Below are 23,474 nucleotides of genomic sequence, written 5' to 3'. Positions count from 1 at the left end.
GTATGTTGTGTCTTTGTTCTCATTGGTTACAAAGAACATCTTTATTTCTGCTTTGATTTCGTTATGTACCCAGTAGTCGTTCAGGAGCAGGTTGTTCAGTTTCCATGTAGATGTGTGGTTTTGAGTGAGTTTATTAATCCTGAGTTCTAATTTGATTGCACTGTGGTCTGAGAGTTTGTTATAATTTCTGTTCTTTTACATTTGCTGAGGAGTGTTTTACTTCCAATTATGTGGTCAATTTTAGAATAAGTGCAATGTGGTGCTGAGAAGAGTGTATATTCTGTTGATTTGGGGTGGAGAGTTCTGTAGATGTCTATTAGGTCTGCTTGGTCCAGAGCTGAGTTGAAGTCCTGGATATCCTTGGTAACCTTTTGTCTCGTTGATCTAATGTTCACAGTGGGGTGTTAGACTCGCACACAATAATAATGAGAGACTTTAAGTCTCTTTGTAGGTCTCTAAGGATTTGCTTTATGAATCTGGGTGCTCCTGTATTGGGTGCATATATATTTAGGATAGTTAGCTGTTCTTGTTGAATTAATCCCTTTACCATTAAGTAATGGCCTTCTTTGTCTCTTTTGATCTTTGTTGGTTTAAAGTCTGTTTTATCGGAGACTAGGATTGCAATCCCTGCTTTTTTTTTTTGCTTGGTAGATCTTCCTCCATCTGTTTATTTTGAGCCTATGTGTATCTCTGCACATGAGATGGGTCTCCTGAATATGGCACACTGATGGGCCTTGACTCTTTATCCAATTTGCCAGTCTGTGTCTTTTAATTGGGGCATTTAGCCCACTTACATTTAAGGTTAATATTGTTATGTTTGAATTTGATCTGTCATTATGATGTTTGCTGGTTATTTTGCCCATTAATTGATGCAGTTTCTTCATACCATTGATGGTCTTTACAATTTGGCATGTTTTTGCAGTGGCTGGTACCAGTTGTTCCTTTCCATGTTTAGTGCTTCCTTCAGGAGCTCTTGTAAGGCGGGCCTGGTGGTGACAAAATCTGTGAACATTTGTTTGTCTGTAAAGGACTTTATTTCTCCTTCACTTATGAAGCTTAGTTTGGCTGGATATGAGATTCTGGGTTGAAAATTCTTTTCTTTAAGAATGCTGAATATTGGCCCCCGCTCTCTTCTGGCTTGTAGGGTTTCTGCTGAGAGATCTGCTGTTAATCTGATGGGCTTCCCTTTGTGGGTAACCCGACCTTTCTCTCTGGCAGCCCTTAACATTTTTTCCTTCATTTCAACCTTGGTGAATCTGACAATTATGTATCTTGGGATTGTGCTTTTCAAGGAGTATCTTTATGGTGTTCTCTGTATTTCCTGAATTTGAATGTTGACCTGCCATGCTAGGTTGGGGAAGTTCTGGATAATATCCTGAAGAGTGTTTTCTAACTTGGTTCCATTCTCTCTGTCACTTTCAGGTGCAACAATCATAGATTTGGTCTTTTCACATAGTCCCATATTTATTGAAGCCTTTGTTCATTTCTTTTCATTCTTTTTTCTCTAATCTTGTCTTCTTGCTTTATTTCATTAATTTGATCTTCGATCACTGATATCCTTTCTTCTGCTTGATCGAATCTGCTATTGAAGCTTGTGTATGCTTTGTGAAGTTCTTGTACTGTGGTTTTCAGCTCCATCAGGTCATTTAAGCTCTTCTCTACACTGGTTATTCTAGTTAGCCATTTGTCCAACCTTTTTTCAAGGTTTTAAGTTTCCTTGCGATGGGTCAGAACGTGCTCCTTTAGCTTGGAGAAGTTTGTTATTACCAACCTTCTGAAGCCTACTTCTGTCAGCTCGTTAAACTCATTCTCCATCCAGTTTTGTTCCTTTGCTGGCGAGGAGTTACGTTCCTTTGGAGGAGAAGAGGCGTTCTGTTTTTGGAATTTTCAGCCTTTCTGCTCTGGTTTCTCCCCATCTTTGTGGTTTTATCTACCTTTAGTCTTTGATGTTGGTGACGTACAGATGGGGTTTTGGTGTGGATGTCCTTTTTGTTGATATTGATGCTATTCCTTTGTTTGTTAGTTTTCCTTCTAACAGAGGCCCGTCAGCTGCAGGTCTGTTGGAGTTGCTGGAGGTCCGCTCTAGACCCTGTTTACCTGGGTATCACCAGTGGAGGCTGCAGAACACCAAATATCGCAGCCTGATCCTTCCTCTGGAAGCTTCGTCCAAGAAAGACACCCACCTGTATGAGGTGTCTGTCGGCACCTACTGGGAGGTGTCTCCCAGTCAGGCTACACAGGGCTCAGGGACCCACTTGAGGAGGCAGTCTCCGTTATTGGAGTTCAAATGCCTTGCTGGGAGAACCACTGCTGTCTTCAGAGCTGTCAGGCAGGGATGTTTAAATCTGCAGAAGCCGTGTGCTGCCTTTTGTTTAGATATGCCCTGCCCCCAGAGGTGGAATCTAGAGAGGCAGTAGGCCTTGCTGAGCTGCGGTGGGCTCCACCCAGTTCAAGCTTCCTTGCCGCTTTGTTTACACTGTGAGTATAGAACCACCTACTGAAGCCTCAGCAGTGGCGGGAGGCGCCTCCCCTCACCAAGCTCCAGCATCCCAGCTTGATCTCAGACTGCTTGGCTAGCAGCAAGCAAGGTTCCGTGGGCATGGGACCCGCTGAGCCAGGCACTGGAGGGAATCACCTGGTCTGCCAGTTGCGAAGACTGTGGGAAAAGCGCAGTATTTGGGCAGAGTATACCGTTCCTCCAGGTACAGTCACTCACGCCTTTCCTTGGCTAGGAAAGAGAAATCCCATGACCCCTTGCACTTCCTGGATGAGGCGACGCCCTGCCCTGCTTTGGCTCACCCTCTGTGGGATGCACCCACTGTCCAACCAGTGCCAATGAGATGAACCAGGTACCTCAGTTGGAAATGCAGAAATCACCTGTCTTCTGCATCGATCTTGCTGGGAGCTATAGACCAGAGCTGTTCCTATTGGGGCATCTTGGAAGCAACTCTGGGTCTGAGTTTCTGTTTGTTTCCCTGATGTATATCCCCAGTGCCTAGAATGATACTTGTTACATAGGAAGTGCTTGATCCATGTTTGCACAAATGAATCTTTCTCATAATGAGGTTTGTCTAAACAAGCTGTTCTCCCAAAAATTCTTATACCCAGCTTTATGTTGAAGCATCTCATTATACGTTGGAAAGATGAAATGTGCAGTGAGACTTTGAATCTTCTTTTGAATCTAGAAACATTAGCATTTTTAGACCATTCTATTTTAATATTTATGAAATTTATGAAATAATAAGAAACGTGAGGGCGGGCACAGTGGCTTATGCCTGTAATCCCGGCAGTCTGGGAAGCCAAGGCTGGTGGATCATGAGGTCAGGAATTTGAGACCAGCTTGGCCAACATGGTGAAACCCCATTTCTACTAAAAATACAAAAATTAGCTGGGCGTGGTGGTGCATGACTGTAATCCCAGCTACTGGAGAGGCTGAGGCAGGAGAATCATTTGAACCTGGGAGGTGGAGTTTGCAGTGAGCTGAGATCGTGCCATTGCACTCCAGCCTGGGCAACATTGCGAGACTCCATCTCAAAAAAAAAAAAAAAAAAAGTATCAACTAAATTAGGCTTACAGATGAACCATTGCAGAGTCATAATTAATTCCACCATTGTTTGCCTTGTGATCTTTGGTGCCATGTCTGTACATATTTCATGATTTCTGTGTTATTACGGTTTCCATTTCAGATCTCCCTCGAGTTTAGAAATCTGGCTGAGAAATACCAAACAGTGATTGCCGACATTTGCCGGAGAATGGGAATTGGGATGGCAGAGTTTTTGGATAAGCATGTGACCTCTGAACAGGAGTGGGACAAGGTTAGTCTCATAAAACAGTGTCTGTGTGTGATGTATTAGACAGAGGTGGCAGTCCTCATAGTGAAGCTCAGAACAAGAAAAGTTGTCCAGTACTTCCAGCTCCTCTGGTTTTACAATTCATCTGTTTAGGTTGAGTGTCTCATCATAAACACTTTATTCCAGAGTTAATTCTAAACCAGCAGCTATGTAGGATATCGGCCAGGCTAGGAGTAGGGGACTGGAGAGAAGTGCTTATCTAGACAAAGGGATGTAATTGATCATGAAGATTAAACTACACATCAAAACATAAGGTAGGGTTAGGAGTCTTGCCTGTTTTTCACAGGAATGGTGTTTGTGAGACTTACTCATCACTTCTGTGGAAGCAAAGACATTTTATTTATTTATTTGAAAGCCAGTCAAATTTAGCAGGCAAAGACATTTCAAACATCTAAAGTGTTGATGTATTTCATACCTTTAACTGTGCTTAAATTAGGATCTCCAAAAAGATGCTGCTACATAGTCACCAAGTTAGTGTAGGTCCAAGGTCTTGGGCCTCTTAATTTTTTAAACCTCAAAACTTGACAGCAGTATCTTTGGAACTGCTGGTTTGTGCTTCCTAAGTTAACAGCATACAATGACTGCTAGAAATAAATTTCTGCATTTAAGATGAAGTTAGCCGGGCACCATGGTTTACCTGTAATCTCAGCATTTTGGGAGGCTGAGGTGGGAGGATCATTTGAGCCCAGGAGTTAGACATAAGCCTAAGCAACATAGCGAGATCCCGTCTTTCAAAAAATTAAAAAATTAGCAGGGCATTGGTGGCGTGTGCCTGTGGTCCCAGCTACTCTGGAGGCTGAGGTGTGGGAGGATTGCTTGAGCCTGAGAGTTCAAGGTTGCAGTGAGCCATGATTGTGCCACTGCACTCCAACCTGGGTGACAGAGCAAGACACCATCTGAAAGAAAATAAAGTTGAAGTTAAAACTTCTGGCCAAGAACCAGCACTGGTTATGATAGTAAGTCATTTTCTGTTGTGCAGATTTATTCAGGAAACTTAATTTTAGGTTGTTGAATAGAAGTTCTGTTCAGATAAAATTGAATTAAAAAAAATTTTTTTTGAGACAGGGTCTTGCTCTGTCATCCAGGCTGGTGTGTAGTGGTGTGATCACGGCTCACTGCAGCCTCAACCTCCTGGGCTCAAGTGATCCTCCCACCTCAGCCTACCGAGTAGCTGTAACTACAGTGCATGACACCATACCAGGCTCATTTTTGTATTTTTTTTGTAGACAGAGGGTTTTGCCATGTTGCCCAGGCTAGTCTCAAACTCCTGGCATCAAACAGTCCTCCCACTCCGGCCTCCCAAATGTTGGGATTACAGGCATGAGCTACTGCACCAGCCAAATATTTCAAGGAGTTATTTTTTTTCTTCTACTGTGGAGGAAGATGAATTATATAAGTCTCCATTTTAGGAGTATTTCTACCAAAAGAACTATTATCTTCAAATATATTTTTGGATAGTACTATAGATATACTAATTTTTTAAAAAATTTCTAGTAATTCTTTTTAAGATTTTTGTATAGCTGTCCAAAGCTAATTTCTTTCTACCTAATTTCAGCAAGATTTTACTCTTTTCATGTTACTTTTCTCCCATAACAAATTTCAAGTGCTTTCTCTTCACCTGTTCATTCTGCCCCCTGATTAGCCTCTGGCTTTGTATTGCTTTCAGTGAGAGACGACTTTTTTTTTTTGAGACAGGGTCTCTCTCTGTCACCCAGACTGGAATGCAGCGGCACAGACAAGGCAGCCTTGACCTCCTGGGCTCAAGCAATCTTCCTTGCCCTCAGCCTCCTGAGTAACTGGGACCACAGGCACATTGCCACCATGCCTGGCTAATTTATTTTAATTTTTATTATGTTTGAGACACAGGGTCTTGCTCTGTCACCCAGGCTGGCGTGCAATGGCATGATCAAGGCTCACTGCAGCTTCGACCTCCTGTGCTCAAGCAGTCCTCTCACCTCAGCCTCCCGATTAGCTGGGACTATAGGTGCACACCACTACACCCGGCTAATTTTTGTAATTTTTTGGTAGAGACAGGATTTCATCATGTTGCCTGGGCTGGTCTTGAGCTCCTGGGCTCAAGCAATTCACCTGCCTTAGCCTCCCAGGTATGAGCCACCACACTCAGCCTTTTAAAATTTTTTATAGAGATGAGGTCTTGCTTTGTTGGCCAGGCTGGTCTAAAACTCCTGGGCTCAAGCAGTCCCCTCTCCACAGCCTCCCAAAATTCTGGAATACAGGTGTGAACTTTGGTCATTGCCTAACTTGTACCCTTCCTAATGACACTCCAGAGCTTACCTTCTTTACTTTTGCTTCTTAAGTTAACTAATAGATAATTACTGTATGTGGATATTGCCTTAAGTTGTCTTAGGATATCCTTTTCAGAGGAGGATAGCTTTTGACAAATTGCTGTCGTGGAAAAAAAAGTATTTGACAATTAAGAGTTGCATTTACTGAAATCTCTGTTGAGAAGAGAGGAAGTTATGCTGTCTCTAAAAGAAAAACTGAAAAAAAAAAAAGGGGGAGGAAGTTTTAGCAAAGTTGTTAAAGCCTGACACTTAAGTCAGACTATCTAGTTTTGAACACTTAGCCCCTGCCACAGACATGGCAGCCCCTTGAACCTTCCTGGGTTCAAGCGACCCTCCTACTTCAGCCTCCTGAGTAACTGGGACCATTGGCATGTGCCACCGTGCCTGGCTAATTTTTTTTCTCACATGGGCAATGTTGGGCAAGTTAATTGACTTCTTTGTGCCTCAGTTTCCTCATCTGAAATGGAGATCATAATGCTGTGTACCTGATAAAATGTTTGTGAGGATTGAATGTGCAGATTTCTTTTTTTCTGTTGTTGTTTTGAGACGGAGTCTCACTCTGTCGCCCAGGCTGGAGTGCAGTGGCGCGATCTCGGCTCACTGCAAGCTCCACCTCCTGGGTTCACGCCATTCTCCTGCCTTAGCCTTCTGAGTAGCTGGGACTACAGGCACCCGCCACCAGGCTGGCTAATTTTTTTGTATTTTTAGTAGAGACAGGGCTTCACCGTGTTAGCCAGGATGGTCTTGATCTCCTGACCTTGTGATCCACCCGTCTCAGCCTCCCAAAGTGCTGGGATTACAGGCATGAGCCATCGTGCTCGGCTGAATGTGCAGAGTTCTTAAAACAGTGTCAAGAGCATATGATAGTTATTTGTTCTTTCATATAATGATGATTTTGAGGGCCTGTGGATCTTGAAATGTTATCAGATTGGTCAAAAAAAGATTAAACCATACTTAGTATTGTCTTAGTTCCTGTTACCAGAATATTCCATCTTTCATCATTGCCTTCTGTCACAGTTTTATGTATCAAAAAGTTTATTGTAAAGCTAGGCCGGGCACGGTGTCTTGGGCTGGTAATCCCAGCACTTTGGGGAGGCCAAGGCCGGCAGATCAGTTGAGGTCAGGAGTTGAGACCAGCGTGGCCAACATGGTGAAACCCCGTCTCTGCTAAAAATACAAAAATTAGCTGGATGTGGTGGTGGGTGCTTTAATCCCAGCTACTCAGGAGGCTGAGGCAAGAGAATCACTTGAACCCAAGAGGCAGAGGTTGCAGTGAGTCGAGATTGTGCCACTGCACTCCAATCCGGGGGACAAAGTAAGACTTGATCTCAAAAAAAAAAAAAAAAACTTATTGTAAAGCTAGACACGGTGGTATTTGCCTACAATCCCAGCTGTTTGGGAAGCTGAGGCAGAAAGATTGCTTGGGTCCAGGAGTTTGAGTCTAACGTGGGCAATATATGAGACTCCATCTCAAAAAGTAAAATAAAAAATAAAAATAAAAAAATGTTTAGTAGTTTTTTTCAATGGCCTTTCATTATAGTAGCAGTACATGTGCTTTGTAGAAATTTAGAAAATACAAGTAAAAAATAAAAACATCAAATTCCCATCAGCCAGAGACTGCTGTTAAATCTTTTGAGCACATCCTTCTTGGATGTTTTTTAAATCCTGGTATGTATATTTGTATTTTAAAATCAAAATGGATTCTTACCCATTCTGTTTAAAACCTGCTTTTTTGTAGCTAATGATCTCTAGTATGTCCCTTTCAGTAAAAATTCCATTATTAAAGTACTTTAAAAATCATCTCTTACAGTACTGCCACTATGTTGCTGGGCTGGTAGGAATTGGCCTTTCCCGTCTCTTCTCAGCCTCAGAGTTTGAAGACCCCTTAGTTGGTGAAGATACAGAACGTGCCAACTCTATGGGCCTGTTTCTGCAGAAAACAAACATCATTCGTGACTATCTGGAAGACCAGCAAGGAGGAAGAGAGTTTTGGCCTCAAGAGGTAACAGATTCAGGGTATTTTGGGGGAAAATAGCTTTAGACATTCTCTGAAAAATCATTTAACTCTTGTGGTTGCGAGTGACAGAAAAACAAGTCAGACCTCCCCGAGGCAACATAAGGGGATGTGGAAAATAGGATAGGTTGAGATGAGTTTGCTTCAGGTAGACTGGCTGAATCCCAGGATTTACACCATGTAATCAGTATATTCAAGCCTTGCTGTCCTTGCTTTCTTTCAGACAGTCTTTCTCCAAGTGGTGGATATGATAACAACCTACGTGCACTAGCTTAACAAAAAGTTCTTAGGAAGGGCTTTGTTCGGCCTGGTGCGGTGGCTCACGCCTGTAATCCCAACACTTTGGGAGGCCAAGGTGGGCGGATCACCTGAGGTCAGGAGTTCGAGACCAGCCTGGCCAACATGGTGAAACCCTGTCTTTACTAAAAAATACAAAAACTAGCTGGGCGTGGTGGCATGCGCCTGTAATCCCAGCTACCTGGGAGGCTGAGGCAGGAGAATCGCTTGAACCCAGGAAGCAGAGATTGCAGTGAGCTCAGATTGTGCCACTGCACTCCAGCCTGGGTGACAGAGTGAGACTCCGTCTCAAAAGAAGAGGAAGGGTTTGGTTCTTCTGCTCAGCCCTGAATCAGTTACTGTTGCTATACAGCTGAGTTCTCTGGCCTCACCTGGATTATGTGTACACTGTACACACGGAATGGATTTCCCCCAAAGAAAGAATTCTGTGGCAAGAAGGGGAAAGGGATGCCAGGTAGACAAAAACTCCAGGTGTGTGTAATAAGGGACAGGGTCGATCTTTAACTTAATTAAAACATGGACAGGGAACAGAAAGCTTTTGATACTGATTTTGTTCAGAAGGAAACTAGAAAATTTTATGACTGTTTCCTGAATTTATTGCAGCATTTACCTTTTGCTTTCCATAAAATTGTTTCCTGCAGCCAAGTACTTTAAAATTGTAAAAAGACAGGTGAGGCTAAGTGTGGTGTCTCATACTTGTAATCCCAGTGCTGAGGCCAGGAGTCCAAGACCAGCCTGAGCAACACAGCAAGATACCATCTCTATAAAAAATTGTTAGAAAATGATTCTGCTGAAAGAGAGCAAAAATAAAAATTAAAGTAGAAAAAATAAAACTAAATTTAAAAAATTAACTGAGCATGTTGGCATGCATCTGTATTCCTAGCTATTCAGGAGGCTGAGGCACAAGGATCTCTTGAGCCCAGGAGCTCAAGGTTGTATTGAATTATAATCACACCACTGCACTCCAGCCTAGGTGGCAGAATGAAACCGTCTCAAAAAAAGTGACAGAGGGAAACAATATTTGCAATTCATAGAGCAGATAAAGCGTTCATATTCCTAATATAAAATAACTTCTAAAAGTTAAGAAAAAGACCAACTGCCCCATAGAAAAATGGGCAAGGAGATAAGAACAGATTGTTCACAGGAAGAGACAAACAGATGATTATTAAAAATCTGAAAAGATGCTGAGTCTTACTCACTCCTAAGAAAAATTCACATTTAAACTACCCTGGGGGCTGGGCAAGGTGGCTCACACCTGTAATCTCAACACTGGGAGGCCAAGGCAGGAAGATCACTGAAGCCAGGATATCGAGACCAGCCTGGACAACGTAGTGAGACCTTATCTCTTTTTAAAAAAAAAAAAAAAAACCAGTAAAAATTGACCGGGCACAGTGACTCCTGCCTATGATCCCAGCACTTTGGGAAGCCCAGGTGAGTGGATCACTTGAGGTCAGGTGCTTGAGACCAGCCTGGCCAACATGGCAAAACTCCATCTCTACTAAAAATTTAAAAAATTAGCCAAGTGTGGTGGCATACGCCTGTAGTGCCAGCTACTTGGGAGGCTGATGCGAGACTCTATTTAAAAAAAAAAAAAAAATTAGCTGGGTATAGTGGCACACCCCTATAGTTCTTGCTCCTTGGGAGGTTGAGGCAGGAGGATTGCCTGAGCCCAGGAGTTCAAGGCTGCAGTGAACCATGATCACACCACTGCATTCTAGCAGCCTGGGTGACAGAGCAAGACCCTTGTCTCAAAAAAAAAAAAACAGAAAACAACAACAACAAAACCAAAACACTACCCTGAGGTCAGAAATGGCCTTTTAAATTTCCTAGGTGACTCGTGTGCAGCCAGGGTTGAGAAACCACTCTTGTCTACCCCTCTTTTGCAGACAACAGGGCTCAGAGAAGGGAAGGGGATTGTCTGGGGATGCATAGTAAGGCAGTGGCTGCCTTGGAAGTGGAGTCTCAGTCTCCTGGCTCCTAGGCCAGCACCTGACCATGGTTCCATTGTCTCCCAGACAGAACATCAGCCATGGGCATGTGATTCATGAGCATGAGTCACACCATCCTGCACACAGGGGAAGCAGAGCCCTGCTCTTCTCATTCACTTCCTTTATCTGTAAAATAGAATCATTTCTACCACAAGGTGGTGGTGTGAATAAAATGAGGTGAACTTCTAGCACAGAATGCTTAGTAAAGGTTCTGGACATTTCATAGTAGTTGAATCATGCCAAATGTGGTCCTAGGTGATTGGCTTATTTTGCTAGCGTGTTTTCGGGGCTCTTCTATGCTGGGGCATTGCATCAGTGCTTTATTCCTTTTTATTGCCCAGTATTATTCCACTGTGTGGATAGACCACATTTATCCATTCATCAGTTGAAGGATATTTGGGTTCTTTCCATTTTTTTGGCTGTGGTGAATAGTACTGTATACATTTGCATATAAGGTTTTGTGTGGATGTGTGTTTTCCTTTTTCTTGGGTCTATGCTGAGAAGTGGAATTGCTGGTTCATACAGCAGCTCAAACCTTGTGAGGAGCTGCCAGACGCTTTTCCAAGGTCGCTCCACCATTTTACATTCGTGTCAGCAGTGTGAGAGTTCCAGTTTCACCAACACTTCTTATCTCTTTTTAACTGTATGTATATATACTTAACATTTTATTATTTATAATGTACATAATAGAGAATTTGCCATTTTAACTATTTTTGAGTGTATCATTCAGTGGCATTAAGTACATTAATGATGTTATATAACCATCAACACTATCTTTCCAGAGCTTTTTGCTAGCTTCAGAGAATCCTCGAAATAATATCATTAAAAATCATCAAGCTGAATCCCACTGTTAGAATTAAAGGCTTTATTTTACTTTCAAGTTATCAGGATCCAGGGAGGTAATACACTTAGAGGACAGACTCAGCTCATTTCCCAGGTATGCCTTTCACCAGCATTCTTACCAGAGTAGGAATATAATATTAGTGATTATTTAGAGGCCTGGCCATCTTTAGAATGTTTACTGTTTAGTCTGCAGTACAATTTACAACTGTTTTTGTATATTGGGTTATTTTTTTCAGAAGTAGACCAATAGCTCTAACAGGAGCCTCTTTAGTCTGAATTCGTCCAAGTAGTGCAGTGTTGCACTAATTGTCCCTAGGGACGTGATCCCCAATACATAACTCACTCCTAGGTTGCAACTGGACCCTTACTGGTAGTCAGAAATAGCTATTGCATGGAGCTTAAAATGAACTTGATCTTGGTGAAAGATGAGTCTGCAGCTAAGAGACTATATCATAGTTCTTTTTTTTTTTTTTGAGACTGAGTCTCACTCTCACCCAGACTGGAGTGCGATGGCACGATCTCGACTCACTGCAACCTCCGCCCCCCAGGTTCAAGCGATTCTTCTGTCTCACCCTCCCGAGTAGCTGGGATTACAGGCGCCTGCCACCGCGCCCGGCTAATTTTTGTATTTTTAGTAGAGACAGGGTTTCACCACCTTGGCCAGGCTGGTCTTGAACTCCTGACCTCGTGATCCACCCTCCTCGGCCTCCCAAAGTGCTGGGATTACAGGCGTGAGCCACGGCGCCCAGCCTGTATCATAGTTCTTCATGCACAAAGACCCTTTAATATTGTTTGTAAATTCTCCCGTATGCACACGCTGACCTGCTCCTTAATCTTCTTATCTGTCTAGGTTTGGAGCAGGTATGTTAAGAAGTTAGGGGATTTTGCTAAGCCGGAGAATATTGACTTGGCTGTGCAGTGCCTGAATGAACTTATAACCAATGCACTGCACCACATCCCAGATGTCATCACCTACCTTTCGAGACTCAGAAACCAGAGTGTGTTTAACTTCTGTGCTATTCCACAGGTAGGAAACGGGGCTCCTCTGGATGGATATGGGGCTAAAGGGAGTGGGGTAGGAGTAAGGGTTGATTTTGCTGTGCTGTATTCAAGGATATGATTCCTTAAAAAGACGATGGCTCCAGTTTATTACGCCGGGAGTTTCATAGCACCCCGCTTTGCTTCCAGCCACCAAACTCAGCTCAGCCTTGAGGTTAAGCCCGCTCCTTTTCAGAACCTTCTTTCTGGATTTACTCTTTTCTACAACTATCCTAAACTAGTTAGGTTCTTATCCTCACAGTTAAGTCAAGGTCTTTGGCCTAGATTTATGGGGAGTGCTGGGTAAAACCTGGGTGAAGCTGTTATCATTAAAAAGTCTTCATTAAGCACCTAATTACTGCTGTCCTTTCCTAGACCCAGGATAAAAAGAACCTGGTCCTGTAGACCTAGCCCCTCAGTATGCTAGGAACTTACACTTTTTAGTTGCCTTTACCAAGTATTTCAGATACTACTGCAAATAAGTGAAGAAAGTAACAGCATTTAACTGATTTGGGAACTTGGTTTGATCTTGTTCTGATGACCAACTTCGAATGGTGGTTGAAAGTAAAATCCATATCCCCGTCTTATGTTTCCATTTACCTAGAAATACTTTACCTTTGAGCACAGGAAATTAATCCCCTTCTGGTTGTTCTCCCCCTGGCATTAGTTTTAAATATATAATGATTATGTTTGTTGTAGGAAAAATGGAAAAACAAGTACAATAGAAAATTCTTTCCATATATTATTTTGAAATACATATTTCAGATCTGATAATCCGTTGCTCTAGCATGGAAAATGTTGGATTTACTTGTGTTTGCTTTTTCCAAATAAAATGGAACTTTTGTGGCTAAACTATAGAATTGTTTTAGACTGCTTAATTCTGTGTGTTGTTGAGAAAGGGAGGAGTGGGGAAGGTAAAAATCTTGACATACTTTTTTCGTGGGTATTTTTTCTTGATTAATTACATCTTAGTTGATTAGCAGTTAGCAATTGTCCATTCAACAGAAGTTTTTCTTACCTTTTTGTGATAATGATAGCTAACAACATCATCTCTTCTTTTTTTCCCCCTCTCTTGTTCTCTGTAGGTGATGGCCATTGCCACTTTGGCTGCCTGTTATAATAACCAGCAGGTGTTCAAAGGGGCAGTGAAAATTCGGAAAGGGCAAGCAGTGACCCTGATGATGGATGCCACCAATATGCCAGCTGTCAAAGCCATCATATATCAGTATATGGAAGAGGTGGGTTTTTATTTAACTACTTGGATAATTTGTAGCTACTTTTATGATTTTAGTAATGTCACTATTTAAACAGGTTTGGATATTAGATGATCCTAACAATTCACTGTCCTATGGCCTAAAGAGACAGGAATTGATATCCTTTATAAGGAAAAAAATCTATTCACAGGAGTCGAGCAGATTGCTCACTGCTGTGTAGTACCCTGGTGAGAGGAGATAAGTGGAGCAAGGCTGTAGGATGGAGCCCCTGAGTAGAATCATAGATTTTGAGCTGCAAGGTGAGGCAGGAGGCCAACCAAGCTCCTTGTTGCTGGTGAGGAATGTGAGGTTGAAGCTTGTCTGTGCTGATGCAGTGTGTGATTGAGTGGATCTCTGGCTCCCGTCCATGTGTCCTGACACCCAGTCTGGTACTTTCATTATGCCACAGGCCTCAACTGAAAAATCACAGTAGGAAATTTAGGCCAAGGAAAGCCATCAAGTTGCAATTATTTCCTAAATTTTCTTTGGAAAATTTCATTTCAAATACCAAAACCGTCCTATAAAAAGAAAACATGCCTTCTCAGGTCAAATCTCTAATATTTGACTAGGTTCAAAAAGTTTATTTCTGGCCAGGCACAGTAGCTTACTCCTGAAATCCCAGCACTTTGGGAGACCAAGGTGGGAGGATCACTTGAGGCCAGGAATTCAAGACCAGCCTGGGCGACATAGCAAGACCCCATTTCTACAAAAAATTTAAAAATTGTCATAGTGGTGCACGCCTGTGGTCCCAGCTACTCAGGAGGCTGAGGCAGGTGGATCACATGAGCCTGGGAGGTCGAGGCTACAGTGAGCTGTGTGATTTCATCATTGCACTCTAGCCTGGGTGATAGAGTGAGACTTTCTCAGAAAAAAAAAAAAAAAAAAAATTCTTAGAGACCAGAAGTCTCTGTAATCTCTAGTAATCTCTAGGCCCTAGAGCAGTGGTTTGTAAATGGAGGTGATTTGCTCCCCTCCCCACAGAGGACATTGGGCAATGTCTGGAGACATTTTTGATTGTCCTAACCGGCAGGAGTTGGGTGCTACTGGCATCTGGTGAGTAGAGGCCCAGGATGATGCTGTGATCCTCAGGTGTGATCCTGTTGAGATTGAAACACTGTAGACTTTATGAAAACATACAAGACCCTCATCATTTTTCCTTTGCCTGAGCTCCCTCCCCAGAGGTTACCACTGTTCATGGTTTTGTACATCCATCTAGTCCCCTTGTTATGTGTTTACAGGAATATGGTTTGCAACAGTGTTTTCGTCTAAATAGAATTATCCAAAATAGCTATTTCTGATTTCTGTTGCATATTGCGCATTCTTCTTACACTTCCTCCCTACCTTCTATCTGACACAGAAATGCTGATGTCCAGAACTTATCAGAGGCACCTATAAAAGTCTAAGGGAAGACCAAATCGCTTTTAAAAATCCTAAAATTTTGTAGTCACTAGATGAAAGTATTCAGCCAGTGACCAAAAAAATTGCTACCAATGAGACTCTCCAGTTTGCCATGTAGCCAGGACTTATTTTGATCCATGTGCCTGGGGTAGTGACCAAGTAGGTGGGTAGGAGTAATCTCAGGGAAACTTGAGGCCCCAGCCTCATGGGCTAGGGTCATAATTTGAACCCAGGTCTGTCTGACATCAGAATCCATGATGTTAACCCCAATTGTAAGGGGTTCAACTACCCTTTCTAAATGGAATCCTGTGCCATATTAAGTACTATTTATTCATTTTATATAAATTAGAAACATTTTATGTAGTAAGTAGTTGAGAGTGTTTTGGTTTTGCAGTTTTATTCTGATCACTAGTTTTAGAAACCAGTTTTTAAACACTTTGTGTCCTGTTCCATTCCTATATTAAAATTCAGATTTATTTGGTTTTTCCTTAACTATTGGGATTAAATTCTCGTTGTAATTCATAGTTTGAGGGCAAGGATAGACAACCTACAGTTGGCTGAGCCCTGTTTTTGTGAATAAATTTTATCAGAACACAGCCACACCCATTTGCCTCTATGTCTTCTGTGGCTGCTTTTGCAACGTGACGGCCGAGTTGAGGAGCTGCAACAGGGGATGACTTGTAAAGCTAAAAATATTTTTTGGCCCTTGAATAAGAGGTTTGCTGACTTCTGACTTAGGGCATCAGTTGTTTTGTTTAAAGTTATCCTAGTAAAACTCAAGGCATTTGGGGAGAAATGTTAATACTTAAGTTGATTTGATTTAGGGAAATCTTTGAAGATTTCTAAGTCTTAAGCAGTAGAACCTGTTAATGGTTTTCGTTTCAGCAGTAAGGACATTTTACAAGTAAAGTTTTAAATGAAAACATTTTGTATGAAGCCACAAGTCGTCTCGCCTCTTGCTGGTGTCCAGATATTAACACTGATCCTATTTCTCCTTGCTGACCAAGTCTGTCCTTTGTAGTAAGAAAGGAAGAAACATTGACTCTGTCCGATCTCTGGACTTAGTGTTGTAGCGAGCATGCACCTGGAAGGGACTTGCCAGAGGACCTCCTCATGCTTCTCCAGTGCTTAGTGAGGACTTGGAGTGCAGCCCCAGGTCTTCCCGAGCAGGTGGCCACACTCTTCAGGGCCCTCACCCCACTCTGGAGCAGCCTCCACTTCAAACCAGCCTGGATGCTTGTCAGCTGGGGAGAAGATCAACCTGCTATTTTGGGATAGAAATAAATGCTCAGCCAAACGGCCAGAAACCCCCATTCCCTTCTCCGCCAAAGTGAATTCCTTGGCAGGGAGAATCTTGTTCATGTCTCTGCACACTTCCTGTGCCCTCCTGTGGTTAAGTCAGAGAATCATCAGGCTCTTTGAGCCCCAGGTGCCTCGCTGCTCAAGGATGGTCCCCAGCTAGCAGCTGCCAGGAATCACCTGGAAGCCTGTTAGACATCCAGTCCCCACCCAAACCTATCGAATCAGAATCTGCCTTTTTTTTCCCAAATGATGTTTTTGCTTTAATGGAAGTTTAGATGTTCATAGATGAGAGTTTTAAACGATTATCAAGCTGATTCCATATTCTGCTGTTGTTAAGTAGAACTGCTAAGACCTGGAAATACCACATGGACTCACAGAGGAGCTGCTGTAGCACAGCATTGCACAAGAGCTTATTTCAGTCCAGTAAACATTTATAGGAGCCTGTGTCATTTAATCATCAGGCCCGGCACTGTGGCTCACACCTGTAATCCCAACACTTTGGGAGGCTGAGGCAAGCAGATCACTTGAAGTCAGGAGTTCGAGACCAGCCTGGCCAATATGGCAAAACCCTGTCTCTACTAAAAATACAACATTCAGCCAGGCATGGTGGTGCACACTTATAATCCCAGCTATTGGGGAGCCTGAGACATGAGAATCGCTTGAACTCGGGAGGTGGAGGTTGCAGTGAGCTGAGATGGCACCACTGCACTCCAGCCTGGGCAACAGAGTGAGGCCCTTTCTCAAACCCCTCAAGTATTTGGCTTCAACTATATGACAGGCATGTAGATGAAAAGTCTGCTATGACCTGTCCTTGACAAGCAGATGTAACTCCTTGATTGAGGCTGGAAGGTTTTTAAGACCTGAATAATTGAGTTTGCAAAAACCTACTGTGTGCCTTCAGGTAAATGAAGAGTGGGGTTTGGGCTAGCAACGAAGCATCTAGAAGGTCCCTTTGGCCTTACTGGCTCTGTTTTAGGTAAGTCCACGTCTGAGTACCAGTGACTGCAGCTCTTCCGGTTGTGCTGTCATGCTTATGTATTAGAAATGATCATCAAAGGACTCAAAAGTTTTGCCACTAATGGTATTACCAGGGACCATCACAACCAAGATTTCTCTTCATTTATTCACCTTACTTATCTCCTGGAAGGGCATATTAAAGTGCTCTTGGAGTTCTCTAAAAGGGTTTTTGTTTGTTGTGTTTATTCACTTGGGTGCCAGCGATTGATTCCAAATGAGTAAATCTTTTTTCCCAAAAGGATATGAGATGGCTTATGGTTATAAGTACAATAGGATAACAAAGTACAAGTAGATGAGAAAGTAAAATGAAGAAATAAAGTTATAGGAGCCACAGAATTAACCCAGGAATGAATAAGTGTGTAGTTTGGTGCTGATGTTATCATCCTTTATTTGTACATTGCTTGTACAGTTGCTCTGAGAAGGTAAGTCTTAAATTTTCAAAAGTGAGATGTCACCGAGCATGGTGGCTTATGGCTGTAATCTCAGCACTTTGGGAGGCTGAGGCAGGTGGATCACTTGAGGTCAGGAGTTCGAGACCAGCCTGACTTATGTGATGAAAACCTGTCTCTACTAAAAAAATACAGAAGTTAGTTGGGCATGGTGGCAGGTGCCCGTAATCCTAGCTACTCGGGAGGCTGAGGCAGGAGAATTGCATGAACCTGGGAAGTGGAGGCTGCAGTGAGCCAAGATTGCATCACTGCACTTCTAGGCTTGGCGACAAAGCGAGACTCCATCTCAAAAAAAAAAAAAAAAAAGAAATCTACACTATACTGAAACCATTACTTACCTTAGAAACTATTCTCAGGGTCATTGTAGTGAATGCCCATTTTGATGGCATCAGGGCAGTCAGGTCATTTACAAGAGTAGTGCATGAGACCCTGTGTGTCACTGCCACTTATCTTGGCCTTCAGCCACTGCTGTAGCAACCAGTTTCAAGTAGGGCTGGACCTTGCCTTCTGCTCCAGAGACCTCTCGCTTCCTGCCCTTGGGCTTCTGACGAGCTGCAGGAACTGCCTGGCACGTGGGTCCCCACAACCCAGAGGAGGTGGGGGCCACCCCTCTGCTCCTTAGGGCCACCTTTCATAAGGCTCCTTGAAGGTCCCTCAAGATCAAGCCAACTCAACACATCCTTGATAGGCCTTCCTGCCTTCTGTTTCACTTCTCCACTCTTGTTTCCAAATAAATGGCTGCATGCAAGCTTTTGCCTCAGGTTCTGCTTTTAGGAGGAAGGCTAAGACAAGCAGTAAAGCAACATGGGCAGGCAGGAGGATGACTTCTAATATAATTCTCTCATCACTATATATTTTACTTTATGGATGCCTATATTTAAAAGTCTTGGCTGGGTGGAGTGGCTCACGCCTGTAATCCCAGCACTTTGGGAGACCGAGGTGGGTGGATCACTTGAGGTCTGGAGTTTGAGACCAGCCTGACCAACATGGCGAAACCCTGTCTCTATTAAAAATACAAAAATTAGCCAGGCATGCAGGCTTGCTGTGTGCCAGCACAGGGCTAGGCTGGAGATAAAAAGGTGAATAAGTAGGTGCGGTGTAGTCCGGGCGAAAACTACAGATGGTCCATTTCCACGTAAGTGGAAAGGTAAAAATATGTTCAACAGGGTGGCTCCTGGCTGAACCTGGAGGTGCAGACAGGTTTTCTAGAAGGCATAATCCTGAAGTTGAGACTTGGGGGCCTAGGTAGGAGCCAGTTGAAGGGATGTGGGAGGCGCATTCCAGAGAGGAGTGGTATGAGACTGGAACAGAGGTGTGCAGCAGCATCGCATGGGCGAAACAACAGCAGACAGTTGTTCTTTTGTTTTTGTTTTTTGAGACTGGGTCTTGTTCTGTCATTCAGGCTGGAGTGCAGTGGCATGATCTCGGATCACTGCAGCCTCTGCCTCCCAGGCTCAAGTGATCCTCCCACCCCAGTCCCCAAGTAGCTGGGACCACAGGCGCATGCCACGATGCCTGGCTAATTTTTGTACATTTTGTAGAAACAGGGTTTCACTGTGTCGTCCAGGCTGGTCTTAAACGCCTGAGCTTAAGCAGTCTACCTGCCTCAGCCTCCCAAAGTGCTGGGATTCCAAACATGAGCCACCGTGCCTGGCCCGGCAGTTGTTAATAGACTGTAGAGAGGGAGGTGGGCAAGGGCTGGTGACACGAGACAGGTGCAGTAGTCCTGGGCCGTGGGTGGCCTTGCACTACACATTACAGAGCTCAGGCTTTAGTCTGCAGGTGATAGGGCTGGTGCCACTGAGGCATCAAGCAGAGGTTTGAGATCTCCTTGGTGACAGGGTAGAGCAGACAGGTAGATTTGGGAATTCAAGCTGAGACTCAAGCTCACTTTGGAGACTGAGATAGCTCATCTGAGAGGCACTGAGGGCCTAACCTCAGGCAGTAATTCTAGGGATGTAGGGGAAGAGATGGATTCTGCACACACTTCGGAGGCTTGTGGAGGAGTGGGGAGGGAGGCACATAGGGAGGCACATGAGGCTCCAGGGTGGCTCATAGGGCTCCCTGCTTCTGTTCCTGTCCTCCTTTGTCAAGCTGTGGTCTGTACCACGTGTTGCATCTTGTTTCTAAGCTGCTTTTGCCCAGTCTTTCCAGCGTTTCCCTTTCTTCACGTTAGTCTGTGCCGGTCTGCATGAACTATGCTGACGTTTATTGGTCCTGGCACTGTGAGGTGCTGGGGATGTGAAGATCAATGGCTCAGCCGCTGCTCTCGAGCGCCTCGGGGTGCAGTATGCACACCTGTGCCTCCCGTTTGCTCAGGAAGACAGGCTTTGCGATGAGCTGGGGCTGACATCCCCACCTTATCATTTGGGGTGGCTTTGGGTAAGTTACTTTCATGTTCTCTGAGCCTCCCTTTCCTCATTGGTAAAATGGGTATAAAATACCTGCCAGTGGAGGGTTGTTGTAAGTAGCCATGGAAAATGTAAAGCACATAGCACTTACCATTTTTTCCTGTGTCTTTAACAGATTTATCATAGAATCCCCGACTCGGACCCATCTTCTAGTAAAACAAGGCAGATCATCTCCACCATCCGGACGCAGAATCTTCCCAACTGTCAGCTGATTTCCCGAAGCCACTACTCCCCCATCTACCTGTCGTTTGTCATGCTCTTGGCTGCCCTGAGCTGGCAGTACCTGACCACTCTCTCCCAGGTAACAGAAGACTATGTTCAGACTGGAGAACACTGATCCCAAATTTGTCCATAGCTGAAGTCCACCATAAAGTGGATTTACTTTTTTTCTTTAAGGATGGATGTTGATGTCTCTTTAGTTTTTTCTTCCTACTTTAATCCCTAAAAGAACTCTGTGTGGCTGGGACCTTTAGGAAAGTGAAATGCAGGTGAGAAGAATCTAAACATGAAAGGGTGCCTCACCCCAGCAACCTGTCCTTGAGGGCGATGATCACTGCGCTGCTTGTGGCTCATGGCAGAGCATTCTGTGGCACGGTTTAGGTGAAGTGGCTGCATATGTGACCGTCATGAGATCCTAGTTAGTGTGATCCTGGCTAGAATGATAATTAAAAGTATTTAATTTGAAGCAACATTTGAATGTTCCTAATAGTAGAAAATGATGTGAATTTTCTTTCTGTTTGGCTCCTATTTTTCTCATCATTTTGTTTTCTTTAATTGGGTTGAATGGAGTAGATAGCAATATTTATGGTTTAGGCAACAGATGTTTCCTAAGAATGCAAACTGCCTTTTGCACACAAAGGCTGGGAATAAAATTCTGGGTATTCTCATTTAAAGGAGTTTAGCTTTCAGAGAGAAACAGCAGGATTGCCTTTGACCCATTTTAGAAGATTGGCCTCCAGTAAAGGTGGACATTTTTGAGATTGTTATAATAAAGGATTTAATTGCTCTGCATTTGTCAAGTACAGCTCACTTGAAAGCCTGCCTGACGTTGGAAAAGATGGAGCTCAAGAATGGAGTTGATGGCCCAGCGTGGTGGCTCACGCCTATAATCCCAGCACTTTGGGAGGCCGAGGTGGGGGCAGATCACGAGGTCAGGGGATCGAGACCATCCTGGCTAACACTGTGAAACCCCGTCTCTACTAAAAATAAAAAAAAAAAATAGCCAGGCGTGGTGGCGGGTGCCTGTAGTCCCAGCTACTCGGGAGGCTGAGGCAGGAGAATGGCTTGAACGCGGGAGGCGGAGCTTACAGTGAGCTGAGATCGCGCCACTGCACTCCAGCCTGGGCAATAGAGCTAGACTCCATCTCAAAAAAAAGAAAAAAATTGTAAAAAATCGTAAAAAAAAAAAAAAAAAATTCCCCCCCAGCAGTTTTTCTTTTTTAAAATTACCAGTTTATATATTCAGGTCTTAAGAAAGGCAAAAGCTGTCTTCAGGTGATTGGCTTGGGGGCAGAACAGTACTTCTGCTCGGGGTTTCACCTTCCTCTCTACCCCAGTGCAGCAGAGCTTGTGATGTGCTCTCACTGAGGTGCTCAGTGTGGCAAGGAGGCCTGTGGACCCTCGAGTTGAGAATCGGTGTACTAGGGCATTCGGTACTTTCTAGAAGCCATTAATGCTACAGGTACTCATAATATAAAGTCTACTCTTCTGCAGCCCATCGTGGATGGTGGCTTAATCATTGAATTTGAGTTGTTTCGAGCTGCAACATTGGATTTGTGTTGTTTTAAACACACTTTCTTGCTGTGACCACTGACGCCAAAATTAGTTTGGGTCCAGGGAGACTTCAGTTAATTGGCTCATTTGAGGCTTAGCCCTGGACACATTTGTCACCAGCCAAGATAACTTGCCACATGGAATACAGCCAGACCAGGGGTCCCCAACCCCCAGGCCTAGGACCGGCCCTAAACCTACTGTTACGTGGCCTGTTAGGAACCGGACGTCACAGCAGGTGGTGAGTGGCGGGTGAGTGAACATTACCACCTGAGCTCCATTTGGCGTTAGAGTCTCATAGGTGCGACTGCGCGTGTGAGGGATCTGGGTTGCATGCTCCTTATTGAGAATCTAATCCCTGATGATCTGAGGTGGCAGTTTCATCCCAAAACCATTCCTCTCCCTCTGTCCTTGGGAAAATTGTCTTTATGAAACCAGTCCCTGGTGCCAAAAAGCTTGGGGACCACTGAGCTAGACTCAACAGTATTTTCCAAGGAATTAAAGCCTCAAGACTTGGTTTGAGATTTCAGGGTAGGTTGTTACAAATCTGTGTGTTGAAATCTAAGATTTAATTCTGCCAAAGTTCACGTAAGACAGAACAACCTGCTGGAAAGAGATTTGGTCTGAGTGGGGCCTGCGGAAATCTTTCCTGACTTGGTCATTACCTGTGGGACCACTTCCTGAGCTGTGTGGTTTGGGTGATTTCAGATTTTTTCTATCTATAAAGCTATGTACTTTTTTCTACTCACTGACTTGTACAAAGGTATTCGCTCTCATTCCATTCTGAAGCTCTTTGAAAGCTTGTTTTCCTTCTAAGTATCTTCTCTACTAAGGTTGCCAGATAAAATACGGGATGCTGGGCATGGTGGCTCACACCTGTGGTCTCAGCTACTCGGAGGGTGTTGGGGCTGAGGCAGGAGGATCCCTTGAGCTCAAGAGGTTGAGGCTGCAATGAGCTATGTTTGTGCCACTGCCCTCCAGCCTGGATGACAGAGCAAGACCCTGTCTCAATATAAATATAAAATATCAACTATCATTATATAAGAAAAGAGAAAAGAAAAACAAAACACAGGATGCTCAGTTAAACTTGAATTTCAGATAAACAATTTTATTTTTTCAAGATGGAGTCTTGCTCTGTTGCCCAGGCTAGAGTGCAGTGGCACAATGTCAGCTCAATGCAACCTCTGCCTCCTGGGTTCAAGCGGTTCTCCTGCCTCAGCCTCCAGAGTAGCTGAGACTACAGGCACATGCCACCACGCCTGGCTAATTTTTTTATTTTTAGTAGAGATGGAGTTTTGCCATGTTGGTCAGGCTGGTCTCAAATTCCTGACCTCAGGTGATCCGCCCACCTCGGCCTCCCAAAGTGCTGGAATTACAGGTATGAACCACCGTACCCGGGCAACAATCTTATTTTTTAGTAGAATTACACTCTAAATACTGCATGGGACATGTTTAGACTAAAAAAATTGCTTGCATGGCTGGGCGCAGTGGCTCATACCTGTAATCCCAGCACTCTGAGGGGGCGAGGGGGGCGGAT

General features: G+C 43.9%; 1 protein-coding gene across 3 annotated transcripts in view; it reads left to right on the top strand.

Moving 5' to 3' along the window:
- Nucleotides 1-21,178, top strand: part of FDFT1 (farnesyl-diphosphate farnesyltransferase 1) — a 36,445-nt gene extending 15,267 nt beyond the window's left edge. For 2 of the 3 annotated variants that reach the window (NM_001133004.2, XM_009243530.4), the window contains 5 exon segments: nt 3,687-3,815; nt 7,968-8,159; nt 12,150-12,326; nt 13,423-13,575; nt 20,283-21,178. In NM_001133004.2, coding sequence (NP_001126476.1) covers nt 3,687-3,815; nt 7,968-8,159; nt 12,150-12,326; nt 13,423-13,575; nt 20,283-20,504 — 873 coding nt within the window. In that variant the 3' untranslated portion in view covers nt 20,505-21,178. 3 annotated transcript variants of the gene reach the window in all.
- Nucleotides 21,179-23,474: the final 2,296 nt, after the last annotated feature.

The sequence above is a fragment of the Pongo abelii genome, chromosome 7, assembly GCF_028885655.2.
Source record: "Pongo abelii isolate AG06213 chromosome 7, NHGRI_mPonAbe1-v2.0_pri, whole genome shotgun sequence".
NCBI lineage: Eukaryota > Metazoa > Chordata > Mammalia > Primates > Hominidae > Pongo > Pongo abelii.
Note: the sequence above shows the minus strand (reverse complement) of the source record. Positions and strands in the feature narration are given on the sequence as shown.